Consider the following 14067-nt stretch of genomic DNA (forward strand, 5'->3'; position numbering starts at 1 on the left):
TTATCTGAAGATGATTTATCTTAATGATCCAACTTTCTCGTGATATTCAGTTGTGTTTGTTATGTTCATTTATTTATTTATTTATTTTAACATTTCCTGCTATAATGATTCAATCATGTTATTATGCTGATTAAACCATTTTCTTGACATACAGTTGCAGATGATGGAAATGTCTTTAGTTTTTATTTTTGTCAAATTCACACTTTGACCTAATGATGTCACTAGATGGAAAGTTAAGGGATCAGTGATTACAATCCATCTTGAGGGGAACATGACTGTACTCAGTGACTAAGTACATTTGCTTTATAAAGTCACGTACAAGTACTGCACAAGAGGTACAATTTCTTGTACTTGAAATACTTTAAAGTATTGCAATTTTTTACTCCACTACATGTATGTGACAGCTGTAATTATTTTTAAGATGCATTTTTATACAGAAAACACAATGTTACACACTATTCATAGTATATAAAGTTGTGGTAGTGCTTCATTTTATACTAAATTTCTGGAGATTTTCAGGTATTTAACAGTTAGTTTGTAGGACATTTTACAGAGAGGAGGGTGCAGTTTCATACAAATGTTGGTTAAAGTTAGTTGGTAAGTGTCCACTCATTATGTTTGGGTTCATATGTAGTTGTTAATTAGCAGAAAAATCTCATTAAATTAGATTTTTTTACACAGAAAATACTTTGTTTTCAGTGTGTAATTTTGTGTGTAGTTTTGTATGTCATTAGCATATTAAGTTGTTGGTTAAAAATGCTATAATGAGTGAGCATCTGTCAATAATCTCAGTAACACTTAATTTTTACAGATTCCTTACTTTTTTACTAATTTCCAGGACATTTTTTCAATGATTTCCTAAAAGTATCTGCTGTGTAACTGTTCATTCTGAGGACCTTTACCTGAAAGAGTTATGTAATTTAGTAGTAAATGGGAAATGTGCTCATTATAGACGTTTTAAGAAAGAATCTAATATACTAATATGTAGTTTGACAGTATTTTCTGTCAGTTAAGAAATTCTTAGGAATCTAATTCATTATGATGTTTTGCAAATTGCCTTCTTTTTTTCTGTTTTTCTTATAATTTGTACTAAATTGCACCACCCTTTCTGTAAAATGCCCAAAAAATTAACCGCTGCAAACCTGCAAATTACTCTGAAATCAGTATAAAATTACAGCACTGGTAAAATGATTAAAGTTGTTAAAGTTAGCTCCACCTAACATAAAGTAGAATTATCACCTTTCTCACAATGTCAACAAAAACTAAAAATGTATGAGCTTCATAAAAGTAGAATTTATGGCAGAGCTGTTGTGTTGGATTGTATTAGATTACACATGAATGAAATGGTTATAAACTGTACATACTTTTACTTTAAGCACATTTTAATGCTAATACTTATGTATGATTTGAATGTATTTTCTGTGGTATTTACTTAAGTAAAAGATCTCAATGCTTCTTTCACCACTGTAAATCTCATGGTCGTCCATCCAATAGTTGTTGAGAATAGTTGTTACTGTTTATACTATGAACATTTGCACTTTCCTGATCAATACTTTGTACATTGTAACAGCTATTTTGACAGAGAATATTTTACATATTTTTATTGTAAATTTCTATTTTATATGATTTATGATTACTTGAATTTTGTGTATATTTTGACCGTTTTGCTCTATAACAACAAGGCAAATTCCTTGTATGTGCAAACCTACTTGGAAATAAACCTGTTTGAAACCGCAAAATCCATTCTGACTCATCGTCTGAGCACCATGGATACCTCTGTACTAACTAAATTTAATTTCAATCCATCCGGTATTTGTTGAGATATTACCGGGCACAGGTTGGTGGACCGACAGATGGACCTGCACTGTCATCCAGAGTTACCATAAATCAGGAAGTGAAACTATTTGAGGCGGGTGTGAGTAGGATAGCTTTTCAATGTGTCACTACAGTCACCTCCCTAACCTTACTCACACACCTGAATGACACCACACACACAGTGACACACGCGCGCGCGCCCTCCTGACGCCTGTGGGCGGAGTTACTTCGTGGCTTAAACTTACGCGTAAAGAGCCGCGGTGGAGTCATTACGCACAGGGAGCTCTCCAAAAGCGCATGTTAGACGCTGGACTTTTACAACAATATTTCTTTTGATTCTGTGTCTCTGAAGGAAAAAACGACTGAGCTGTTGTTGGTTTTAAGATGACCGATCTGTGGAGTTGTTGGGTAAGTCCTCCTAAGTAAAAATATGTAGAAAGTTTCATTTTACTCGCATTTATTTTCAGGTGTAAAGTTGATTATGAGACTTGTATTTATTTCAGTTAATTGAAAGTCACTATATTATAATTATTTGTGATATTCCTGCATTTACTTACAGTAAAGTTATAGTGCTTTTACATATTATCTCAGTTCTGCTGTATGTCTGTCACAGTGCAAACATATATGAAAACTATATACATTGAAAAATATAATGTAATATAGCCAAAAAATGGTAAATATATGGTTGAATGTTGGTTTTCTTCAAGAATCTATGACAAAATGTTTAAAACCTGCATCATCTGTTTTTTCTTCATATGGAAAATATAAATAATATATCAAAAGTACAAATACGTGCTGTATTCTTCAGTACACTGTAAATACACAGTATTAATGGGTGTGTGTGTGTGTGTATATTGGACCTTTACCAAATATCTTTCTGATTAATTTAAATGCAAATTAATTAACAAAATCAACAGTATATCTGTAGCGTAAATGATGGAACAGTTTATATTTTCTTATTTCCCACAGCAGCATTAAATGCCTAAAGACTTAAGTCAGTTTCTTTCCAACCTGTTTGGTTTCTGACCCTTTAAATCAAGTCATTAACATACTTCTGTGAGCTGAGAGAACCTCAAGCAAGCTGAGAGTTATTTCTTTTTTTTTTACCTTCTCAGATTGTTTAGTTTGGATATTTTTACAGGCCAGAAGAGGTTTAACTGTCCAGTGTTTCACAAGAAAAAAACATAGAAATCCTAAAAATACACAATATTATGTCACTATTTGTGACTCATTGTTGATTTAAAAAAAAAGGGAGTGTATCTTTTGCTTGAATTTGTGAGGATTTTAAGGTCAGCTGGTTGTATCTAACACTGGGTCAAATACCTGCGTTGCTGCTTTGTGTTTAATGACCCAGTAGAAATAAAAAATAACACTAGACTTTTTTTTGGTTTAATTGATGACCCAGAAATGTAAAGATATTGTTAAGTTAAAATAACCACATATTAGTTTGGGAGAATAACCCCCCAAAAAATACCACTAACACTGGGTCAACCCATTGTTAGTGTTAAGTCTTTATCAGAACAGCATTAGAGAGGAATGTGTTGGCTAAAAAGCTTCATGGTTTCGGCTTCGGGAGCCTGTTCTGCAGCTCTACCTGTTCCAGGTGAACTGGTCCATCAGGTGTGTCGCTCTGTGACCTCTTTGAGGTAAAGAGTATTTATTTAGAGGTATTTATACTTCCAGTATGTGCATTTTCCACCTCATTTCAGACTGATTTATCTGACAGATATAGTTATAGATGTCACATAAATGACACATATGATAAGCTTATACAACACAATGCATTGGGATTAAACCAGTGTTCACAACCTTTTTGGCTTTTCATACAAATAATCAGTGTCTTGTGGCTCTTTGTCACATTTCAGATGTTCCTCTAAATGTCTCAGATGGTTTTATTTGAATAACTGTTTTTAAATCCATAAAATTAATATGCATTTCTGTAGCAGAACTTTATTTTTTCTTCTTTCCTCCCTCATTAATCATCCCTCGACTCCTCAGATTTATCTTGTTGAGTATTTTTATATTGCTGTACTGGTAGTCTAGTTAAGTAAATGATCTGGATACTTCTTCCACCACAGCTTTATAGTTACAACTTCCAGCCCTCTGTTGACATTTGGTTGTTATAAAGCCAGCAGTTTATTTTCTTTACGCTTGAGGTTAGCTGAATGTCGGACAGGATCGTGTAGTTTGACGTCTCGTCCCTCCTCTGTGCCTCCAGACTCTCATCGGACAGAAGATTAGATGATTCTTCAGAGCGAGACCAGATATGATTCTGGTTTTGTCCTAGTGCCGAGATGTCCAAAGGCCACCTGACCTCTGACCCTCGCGCTATGGATGTCCATCTGCAGGCCAACCCTCAGCTCCACTACGGGGTCAACGGTGGCGCCGGACGAAACTCCAGGCCAGGCGTGAGTATTTGAAACCCAGCAAAGTTAATCAATCATTTCACAGGGAAAAACATCTTCCATATACGTTGATGCTTTGAGCTCTAAAACAGAATCACATTGATCTATAAAGCAAGAAAAAGCGAAAGAAGCCAAATATATAAAGACCGGATAATAAATGAAATAACCTGCAAAGGAAGACAAAACAAACTTACAATAAAAACAAATTATCAAGATAGAAACAAAAAGAAGTAACAGCTGTTTAAGAGCCATCAGTCAATAAAATCTTCTTTCAATGTGTGTTATGTATAGTTAAGGTGAATAACCCAACAGACAATAACACACTGGGTCAATGTAACACTGTCTTGGGTTTGATTGGCGACCCAATGTTATACTACCCATGGCTACTGGGTAAAATTAACTTACAGCTTCATAGAGCTTCAACACGATATTGAACTAGGACTGAGTACCCTCATAGACCCCAATTGGGTCAGTTTTTACCCAGTTTTGGGTTAAAGAAAAAGGGGGAAGTGTTGTGGCTGCAGAATCATATCATAAGAGGAAGTTCTGGTTTTGCCATTCAAATATTTTTCTTGGCATCCCAGTTTTTCCTTGTTGAAACTTTTTTCCTTCCTCTTAAGTCTTTATCAAAACAGCCTTAGAGAGGAATGTGTCAGCTGAAAGTTACAACTAGGAACTTTGTAAAGATTCTCCAGATAAGAGAGTGGTATCTATGTTTTCATCTATCTCTTGGCAAGAATAAGCTTATTTCCCAAAATGTTGAAGTATTCCTATAAGTTTCTTTTAGATAATAAGTAAATAATGGCCATCGCTGGAGTACTACTGGTAAAGTGGGTCTATATAGGAGACACAGGTTCATATAATTGCACCATCACAGGATGAAGAATGGTTCTGTCGACTGGAGAATAGAACAGTCTTGTTCTATTGTCCTCTTAAACACCGTGAACGCACTCAGCGTATCAGATGAACAGCTGATTATTCAAACTGTACTTCACCCTGACTGAGGCTGTGTGTGTGTGCTGTGTTTACACAATGCACCCGGTCATCATGGACGCTGAGAAATTACACCTGCTTAACAACTTAATCTCTTCGCATGCCTTGGGGATGACATTTATTATCAACAGACAACACAGATGGACCGGTTAAGCTGCAGTTTTCTAGGTCTTGAGCTGCTTGGCGACAATAGACATCATTCACTCCAGCTGAAACCAGCACATCGGTGTTTATCTCGTATTGGTTTCAGTCGGGTGTTGTTGCAGGTGTCTTTGTGCGTCTGTATGTGTGTAATGCAAAATAAAGGCTCTCAGTATAACCTTGTTGTGACACTTTTCGTAGCACCGGTGTCAGCAACAAACCATGTTTGCCATGTCAACCACGAGCTGAGGTCATCACCTTGAAATAGCTTAAATAAGCAGCTTCCTTCAGTGTGGTGGTTGTGTAGTGGTTGCAAAACACAATGTGTGATCAAAACACTATTCATTTTCAGACACTCTATTGTGCATTTGCGTGAAAAAATGTGTATTTTACTCATTTTCAGAGGTTGGAGGTCCAGTTACTTAAGTACTGTACTTAAGTTATTTCAATGTTGCCTCACAATTATAACTTAACCAGCACTGAATAGTTGGTTCAGTATACTAATTATTAAAATGTATTGCATTAAATCAGCTATTATCAATATTATTATAATAATAATGTACGAGCTAACAGTGTGCAATGTGTTGGTCAAGGCTTGTAGTGATGAACCTACAGAGAATTATCAGTTACTCTGCAGCTCCTCTCAGCTTTACGGAGATTTATAGTGAGTTTCAGCTCATTGTTTAGCTGTCTGGCTGCAACAGACACAGTTAGCTGTAGACTAGCTGGTGAACATAGTGGAGCATTTAGCAGCTAAAGAGCCAGATATTTCCCTCAGGAGTCGGTAGAGAGTAAAAACAGAGCTAAAAGAGAGTGAATATTGGACTTACATTCACCAGGTGGACAGAAACATGACTCCAAATGAATGATAATGTTGCTCCGTAACTACTGGATGTGGATATAAGCAACTGTTTGCTAACAAGTTCAACATATCAACTTAAAAGCTGACGATATGTCAGTGTTGTGTTCACTCCTTCTTTCTGCTGAAAAACAGGCGGACAAAAAAATCAGTTAATGCAGATTTAATAGTTCAACACTTATTCTCTTTCTTTCCAAGAGTTAGATGAGAAGATTTAAATCAATCTCGTGTGTGTGCATCAAGTACAGAGCTGCAGAATGTGGTTAGCTTAGCTTAGCATAAAAACAGCTAGCCTGGCTCTGTCCAAAGTAAACAAGACGAAGTCAAAACCTAGTTTATGGTGTAACTTCATCACTCAGTCAGTGACTCACTCAGTCACATACTGTGTCTGAAATCACTCCCTCATTCACTCCTCCTTATGTAACAGACACTAAATAGCTTACTCAATAGTGAGCAGCAAATCAAGATTTCAGACAGTAACTTATTATCGTTATTTTGCGTCATCAGTTGTAGAGACAGTGATTTTCACATCTTTAAAATGTGAGGCACTGCATTGTGGTATTGTTAGCAGAAAGTAGTGTACATGCCAGCGTCTCCGACTACAGTTTGGATGGCCTGAAGTTTTGGTTTTGGTCACTGTGACAAGAAGACTTTGAGAAGCTGCAGACATTCACAAACCCGGCTATTGTTCGCCAAGAAATAGTTGCGGCATGTAACTCCTCCAAAAACCTCTTAAAAAAAACATTTCTGTTCTGTTTGTGGTTAAACAAACATTGGCTGTGTGACATATGTAAGGTGCATGCATAAAAACTAGAAGAAAGCATGTTCTCTGTAGAGTTTTAATTAAAAAATGCTGATTGACTGTCAATGTTTTTGAACAAACTTAATTTGATAAGTTAATCATTCAGTTTATCCTTTAAACATATCTAAATAGATTAAGATTATGATAAAAGATCATTTGATTTCAGTTACAGTAACTGATTGTGATATTTTACAAAGATAAGAACAACTATGAGGTGTTTCATTATTAATAGTATTTACACTTGTTTTATTTTAGTTTGTCAAACTCGTGTTCCCGAAGTCTAGAATAAAAACTTGCAAGCTCAAAGTCATCTAAAGGGTTTCAAAGATTGTGTTCCCAACCAGTAGAGCTGCATGAAAATCCCCCAAATTGCTCACTGCACTGCTGTAGTTTAAACTTCCCAAAAAAGCAACAACATAAACACAACATTAGCATTGACAGATTTTACTTTCTCACATTAAGTTTTACATGTACTACTGTTACTTGTAATGTAGTTTTTCTTTGTGGTTACGCCACTTAAATGACTTCAGCCCATTTTCCACAACTGCTTATTTTTAGGTCCATTACACATTGTTACAGGGGATTACCTATTCCCTAAGGCCATGTGGTTGGGCTTAAATAGGTGGACTTGATCTTTATCAGGACTGAAAAAGACCTCAGAGCAGAGCAGCAGAATCAATAGTCACTGGGCGCTGTTACTGGATAGCCCATTGTGTCGTTTTTCAGTGGCAGTACTGTGTGAAGAAAGACAGGTAGCTGTGGAGGTAAAGCAGAGATGGGGAGAGGTGAAGAGGGAGGGTCAGTCCAGTCTTCCAACAGAAGAGAGGGGCGTTAGAGCTAAATATAGGGTGGGAAAGAAGTTTGGAGGGTTGGGATGCAGGAACAAACAGGCCTGTGTTCACTCTGTGGGCTGACACATGAATACTGTACGAGAAAGTCAGCTCCATGATTTAAAGATAGTATCTTTTCATCAAAATTGAGAAAATCAGGACAAGAAATTATGTTAAAAAACATGAAATCATGCCTTCATTAGCATGGTGTCTGGCTTCCTTTACATGGTCTATTAAAGCTCAGGTTGATGTCTTCAAGTTACTTGTTCTGTTCAACTAACAGACCAAAACCCCAAGAAATTCTGCTTGAAAAATGTCTTTAAATGATTAAACAATTAGAAAATAATTGCAGATTAACCCCCCCCCCAACCCCCCCACCGCCTAATATGTGACCTATAAATCACCATAGATACTATCTAGGACCGTAGCAAAGAATTTAGAAACACTAAGCTCATAAATGCACCACCAACCCCATTGGTGTTTTACAAAACTTGAAATTTTTCAATTTCAAGTTTTTTCATGGTATTTTTGCTCTCATTTGATAGTTGTCAGTGTAGAAATAGGCAGGAAATGTAGGGGAGAAAGAGACTGATATGACATGAAACAAAGGTTACTATCTGGAATAAAACTGGCAATGTAGTGGTTTACAAGAGAAATATAAATAGGTAAAAAGGTTCGAGTCTCCATTTTTCAATACAAAACAGCAAATTCTAACCTTTTCTGAATTCTAACAATGTTGCTTCTCCCTCACTTTCTATAAATATTGAATTTAGTTAAAAATGGTTCTGAAAACATGTCTTGTATACTTGGTGTGGTGATTCACATGTCACATGACTGATCAATGTCAATTGTATATTAAAAATAACCTCAGACGGCACCTTGATGAAGGCAAGATGGCCGAATTTTGAAAGACAAGGAAAAACAATGAAAACACACCATAACAAGTTGTTTCCTACTGTCTCTTGGCCTTGACAGGAAGAAGATGCGCTGCTGTTTCTGAGCCAGGAGGAGCAGGAGTGCCTTCAATTTTTTGAGAAGACCATCGACTCGTTGGAGGAGAGTCTGGTGGAGGATGAGCGGAGGCCTGGGCAGGTGAAACCCCCTGCAAACAGCCATCCTGTTGAAGAGATCGATGGACCCCCGACCTCGAGTCCCAAGCCGGGGGAGATCATGTCCTCCTTCCAGCCCAAAGACCAGGATATTATAGACTTGGTCCAACCAGAACCGGACCTGGTGCAGACCAAGGGGTCAATCATCAGTCCGCCAGGTAGCATACTTCAGTTGGTTCTTGTTCGCAGTGAGGTAGCCAGAAGATTACAGATATATTCTTCACTTTCTAGGAAATTATTAGAAAATAAAGACCTGTAAAATATAGTGTTTCATTTTTATTTCCCAGCATAAAAGTCTAAATGCTGTTTCAAAGCCCTCTTCTCATTGGCCAAGAATAAAACACTGGTGGAGAAATACTGAATCCTTTATTAAAGGTAGTCATTTAAATACTGTATACTGAGTCTAAAAATACTGGAATCAAGCCTGTAAACTACTCACCATGGTAAGTTTTGTATAATCTAACTCCCCCCAGTCTGCTAAAGCACACAAATCCCCTAAAGAAAACTATCAAGGACATGATCCCAGTGTCCTCAAAGGTAGCTACAGCATTGGAAGGTATTGAAGCTTGTAGAGTTTACTAGATTTTCACTTTGAAATTTCTGTCTCCCAGATTTTCAGAGTATGATGCAGACCCCTGACAGCCACTTTGAGATAAAGCCAAGGCGTGATCCAATGGACAACTTGCCTTCAGAGTACAACCCTCCCTTACCAAGTGGTAGCTATGGGCCGACAGACAATCACTCCTCCTACCACCCTCCGGGTTGTATCCCCACCCCGGTCCTCATTGCCCAGAAGATAGCTGAGAACCAGGCGGGTGGAACCTCTAACTTCAATCCTTCCTCGCAACTTCGCCGTCGCAGCCTGGATTCCGAAAAGCCACCAAGCTACAGTGCCGATCTTCCCAGTAAGCATGGTCCTCCTACCTCTGCCAAGCCTACCCGATTCCCTGCAAACATCAGTGTGATACATGGCAACAAAGAGCACCAGAACCAGTCGCTGGCTAATGTGAACATCCATGAGAGGCGAGCACAGATGTTGGCAAACCTATCGGGAACATCACACCCTCTGCTGCAGGATGATCCTCAGCAGGCTGCAGAGCAGAAGGCTCGAAATATTCCCACTCGCAGCGTTTCCTTCAGGGACCCCACACCAGATAAATCCAGGATGGAGGCCCTGTCCAAGCTGGGCCTGAGCAGGAACCGAGCCATGTCTGGGGGTACGTCGCTCCTGGGCATCTCTGACAGCACCTCACTGGAACCACTCACAGGTGCAGTGCCAGCCAGTGCCAAACCTCTAGAGGCCAGTGGTCCCCCACCAACAGACACCAGCACCAAATTGCCAGAGGCCAAAGTCACAACACCACCTCAGAGCCAGATTCATGTTGACAGAAAACCAGAGATTCTACGGACAGATTCTCTCAGGAACCATGAAGATAGAAATCCCCAACCAAGCCCCCCGCCTCCAGCAGTCACACAGAGCAGCTACTATCCGCCTCCTTTTGAAGACAAGGCATCCTTCCCCCCTCCGCCTGAGGTCACCTCGTTGGAATTTAACAGCTACGGAGGGAAATCCATCGTTGTAAACCCTTCTGTTTCCTCCAGGAGCGAACCTGCAACCTCGCCAACTAGCCATGAACCCAAAGTCCTCCCACCTGCTATGGCTAACCCCAGCGAGTTCAACCTTTACGGAGGAAAGACCAAAATCATGACCCCTGCTCCTCCGGCCGTGACCCGGAGCGACCTTCCTGACATCCTCAGCTCCCATATCAGCAAGAGTCAAACCTTGCCTGCCAAATCAGATCCGCTACCCACTGAGCTTAACAGTTATGGAGGAAAGAGCCGAACCATCAACCCTTCCACCGGGCTAAATCACCCTTCACACAGTCCGGCAAGGACTTCGAAAGCTCCAGCCCCGACCCCAGCCCCGAGACCTCGTAGGCATTCTGACTACGGTGCTGTAACTGCCCAGAAAGCAACGTCGCGAGGCTTGTCCCCTGATCACAAGCGGAGGACCAGCTACATGTTTCGTCCCCAAGGCATCACCGTGCAGTTTTCTGGACGGGGGGCAACGGACGAATCGCGCAGGGAGGCGTTGAGGAAACTGGGGCTGCTGAAAGAGTCTTGATAAACTCTGGAAATGTATTCTTCAGTATCCACCTGTCAAGCCTGAATCTCTTGTGTGTGCCTGCCGGTGGAAGTGGTATGCTAGACATTTCCCATGTGTGAGGTGTGGTTGAAGAGACACCTGCTTTTATAGAGGAATACGATAGACCTGCACAGCCAGTTCTCACTTCCTGGTCATAAAAAAACAAATAAATATGTTAGTGCAGCTGCTGATCACTCGACACTGTCTCAATGACAAAAGTCTTGACAGATGAACTGCTACACCTTAAAGAATGAGGCTGGACGTATCAACAGAGATTGTCAACAAATCCCATGAAAAGACTAAAATCTCTTGACACTTCTGACTTTCCTACCCTGTCGGTGGCTCTCCTAAGCCCACCGGTTCCTACTGAAGATAAACTACCTACTGTAGATCAGTACAATCAGTGTGTCCAAGCTTTTGACTGGTACTGTATACAATCTCATCTTAAAAAAAGGCTCAGTAACTTCCTAAACCAGCTGGTCACTGTGGTTTTAGCAAACATTACTCAAAGAGGAAGAAATAGTGCATTTGCTGGGCGCTATTTTCAACCATGGATTAATACACGTTTGGCTTACGTGGTTGAGTCAAAATAAACTGCAGGGGGAGTAAGATACTCCTCGCCTTAAGATGCTCTTTGGAAAGGGGGCCCTGATTAAACCTTAAATAGATTTTTAGTGGTATTTTATATTCTGCTTTTATGTAAAAAAAATTAAGGCTGGATTAGCAACCAGTCAAAGCCAACAACTGATCTTGTGCCCCTAAACCTCCAGGGCCCCAAAAGCCCCAAGTATGTTATGTGGCAGCTAGTTTGTGGTAATTTTGTGACAAATTTGTTTGGTTTTATGCAAAAGCACAATATAAATTGAAATAATAAGGGATTTAAGGTTCCTCCTTAATTTTTATCCTTTATTCTATCTCGTGGAAAGGTTCTGTATCAAAATGTAATTTTAATACCATTATTACTTTAAAATAAATGTAATCAAATTGCCAGAAACTATCTGACACACTGCAAACTTGGGGCAGGTTAGTAGTCCGGAATAGGATTGTTTTGGGGGCTCTGGGTAATTTATGGCAATATATGGCCATGTGTAGTCGGTGGATCAATGCAAAGAGAGTGGGGGACGCCGGGGGGGGGGGGGGGTCAGTAGGGGCCCAACACTCAATTTTGCCCCAGGTCCTCCTACCAGGTTAATGTGGCCCTGGTGAAAATGCATGTATTTAATTACCACCACAATTTACAGTAAATGAGCTCCTATAAACTTAGATCAGAAAATGAAAAAAACAAAGGGTAAAAAAAAAAAAAAAATCCAAATTGTTTGAAGATTAAAAACTGAAAACTGACCCTCACCACATACTCAGACCTCCACTGTTATTGTTTCTCTATTCAGTTTAAGTTATATTATTTGTTTTGCGGTGTCACTTTCCTTCTTGCAGCTGTCAGCAAAGTGGAATTAATGTTCATACACAGGCTGTGAAGTCTTTATCACCCCTGTTACATGGTAACTTTTTTTGTTTTCACTGGTTTATTAACCAACTTCGGGCATTTTAGTCAGCAGTGAGTGAGTGTGTTTATTTCTGTTAGTGCAAGAACAAAGTTGAACGCAATTTTCTCTCTTTTCTTGATTTTTTTATTTCTGAAATGTCAAGAACTATATTGTAAAGGGCTTTATCTTCTGTCTAATCTTATCTTGTGAGCAATAGAGGATCCACACAGAGTGCCCCCCGACCGCCTTTTTTTTTTCTAACTGTTTTGGAAACAAATGTCTGCACTGATTCCATTAAATCTGATGTCCTGGAATAACAATAGTGCAGAAGTTGCAGTAAAAACAGCCCAGGTTTCTTGGAAGATGTGAAGCTGAGCTAGAGGATATTTTTACTCCACGGACAAACCTCCCACACGAAACCACAGACTGTGGAATGGGTTTGTGGGTAGGACTTTTTACTTTTTTACTACGCAGAGGGAATACTTTTAAACTGCTCTTTTAGGGATGGGCGAGCACGTGGCATTGTACAAAACACAAGCACTAAAACCGCAGAGTTTAGAAATATATCCTGGGTCACTTATGTGTTTTTTTTCAAACTGTTGTTGATAACTTTGCTGTTTCTGGCATTTGCAAGCGTGTTATTTAACTGTTGTAGTGGCATAAGCATGTATGTATGTATGTTTGTGTGTATGTATGTAAGTTTACTTGTGTGTTTTAAACAGACTCTGGCTTCTGTAGTTCACCTACAGTATCATTTGAAGTATATTTTGTTTCGCAGAGAGCACTTTCTCCTGTGTGAACATTCTTATGAATTTTGTTTACAGACTCCGGTTCCCTGTAGTTCAGCTACAGTTATTTTGAAGTATCTAATGGTGCATACATACAGTTAATAACTCCATTCTGTCTAAAACAATCTACTTAATCAGGAAATTGTTTCTGTAAAGTGTACAGATCTGCACAGATCCAGGATTTTAAAAAAAACCAGTGCATCCATGTGCGGTAAAATGGGAAGATCAGCCATCTGAGAGTTGCTGCTACAGAACAACAGCCTGATACACTTTCTGACTTTTTAAAATGTCCACATTACGTGTTGTATATACTCTGCTTAAAGTATCTAATGTTGAATTGTTGTCAATCATTAAAACAGAATAATGTCACCTCTCTCTAATTGTTTTTCTTTGATTAACTCTGGAATGTAAAGAACCAACAGGTGCTGCTCAATGATTGGCCACGTCTGTGGAAACTTTCACCTGACCGGAGAGTTTTAAAGGTGAAGAGGTTGGTCCACTAACTTAAAGGGGATAATCCGTTTTAGCCAAATTGTGCTAAGAGGGCAGGTATCGTGATCAAGTAACATTAAACTGAGTGAAATAGTGCAACAATAGTCTGACTCAGTGTGAGTCCCAGAGCTGAGGAGAGCAGCAGGTGAGCCAACTGTCAATCAACGCCCACATGGCAGACATCACAGCTACTATAAGTCTCC

The 14067-nt window shown here is 39.2% G+C and overlaps 1 protein-coding gene and 1 long non-coding RNA gene across 2 annotated transcripts; one reads left to right on the top strand and one right to left on the bottom strand.

Moving 5' to 3' along the window:
- The first annotated feature begins 2098 nt into the window (after positions 1-2098).
- LOC137175959 (proline and serine-rich protein 2) lies at positions 2099-13741 on the top strand. The gene is made up of 4 exons (XM_067581907.1): positions 2099-2223; positions 4034-4223; positions 8821-9112; positions 9566-13741. Exons 2-4 carry the CDS (start codon positions 4110-4112, stop codon positions 11077-11079), a joined length of 1920 nt encoding a protein of 639 aa, XP_067438008.1. The 5' UTR covers positions 2099-2223; positions 4034-4109; the 3' UTR covers positions 11080-13741.
- LOC137175960 (uncharacterized) lies at positions 7446-8871 on the bottom strand. The gene is made up of 2 exons (XR_010925760.1): positions 8782-8871; positions 7446-7771 (listed from the first exon to the last, which is right to left on the bottom strand). It is a non-coding gene; the product is annotated as an uncharacterized lncRNA (long non-coding RNA).
- Positions 13742-14067: the final 326 nt, after the last annotated feature.

The sequence above is a fragment of the Thunnus thynnus genome, chromosome 23 (assembly GCF_963924715.1).
Source record: "Thunnus thynnus chromosome 23, fThuThy2.1, whole genome shotgun sequence".
Taxonomy (NCBI): domain Eukaryota; kingdom Metazoa; phylum Chordata; class Actinopteri; order Scombriformes; family Scombridae; genus Thunnus; species Thunnus thynnus.

Excerpts from the sequence above, each read along its gene's own strand:
- LOC137175959 (XM_067581907.1), top strand. The coding sequence starts at position 4,110 with ATGTCCAAAGGCCACCTGACCTCTGACCCTCGCGCTATGGATGTCCAT. Across the intron at positions 4,224-8,820 it reads GACGAAACTCCAGGCCAGGC|GAAGAAGATGCGCTGCTGTT; the intron begins GTGAGTATTTGA and ends TGGCCTTGACAG. Across the intron at positions 9,113-9,565 it reads GTCAATCATCAGTCCGCCAG|ATTTTCAGAGTATGATGCAG; the intron begins GTAGCATACTTC and ends TCTGTCTCCCAG.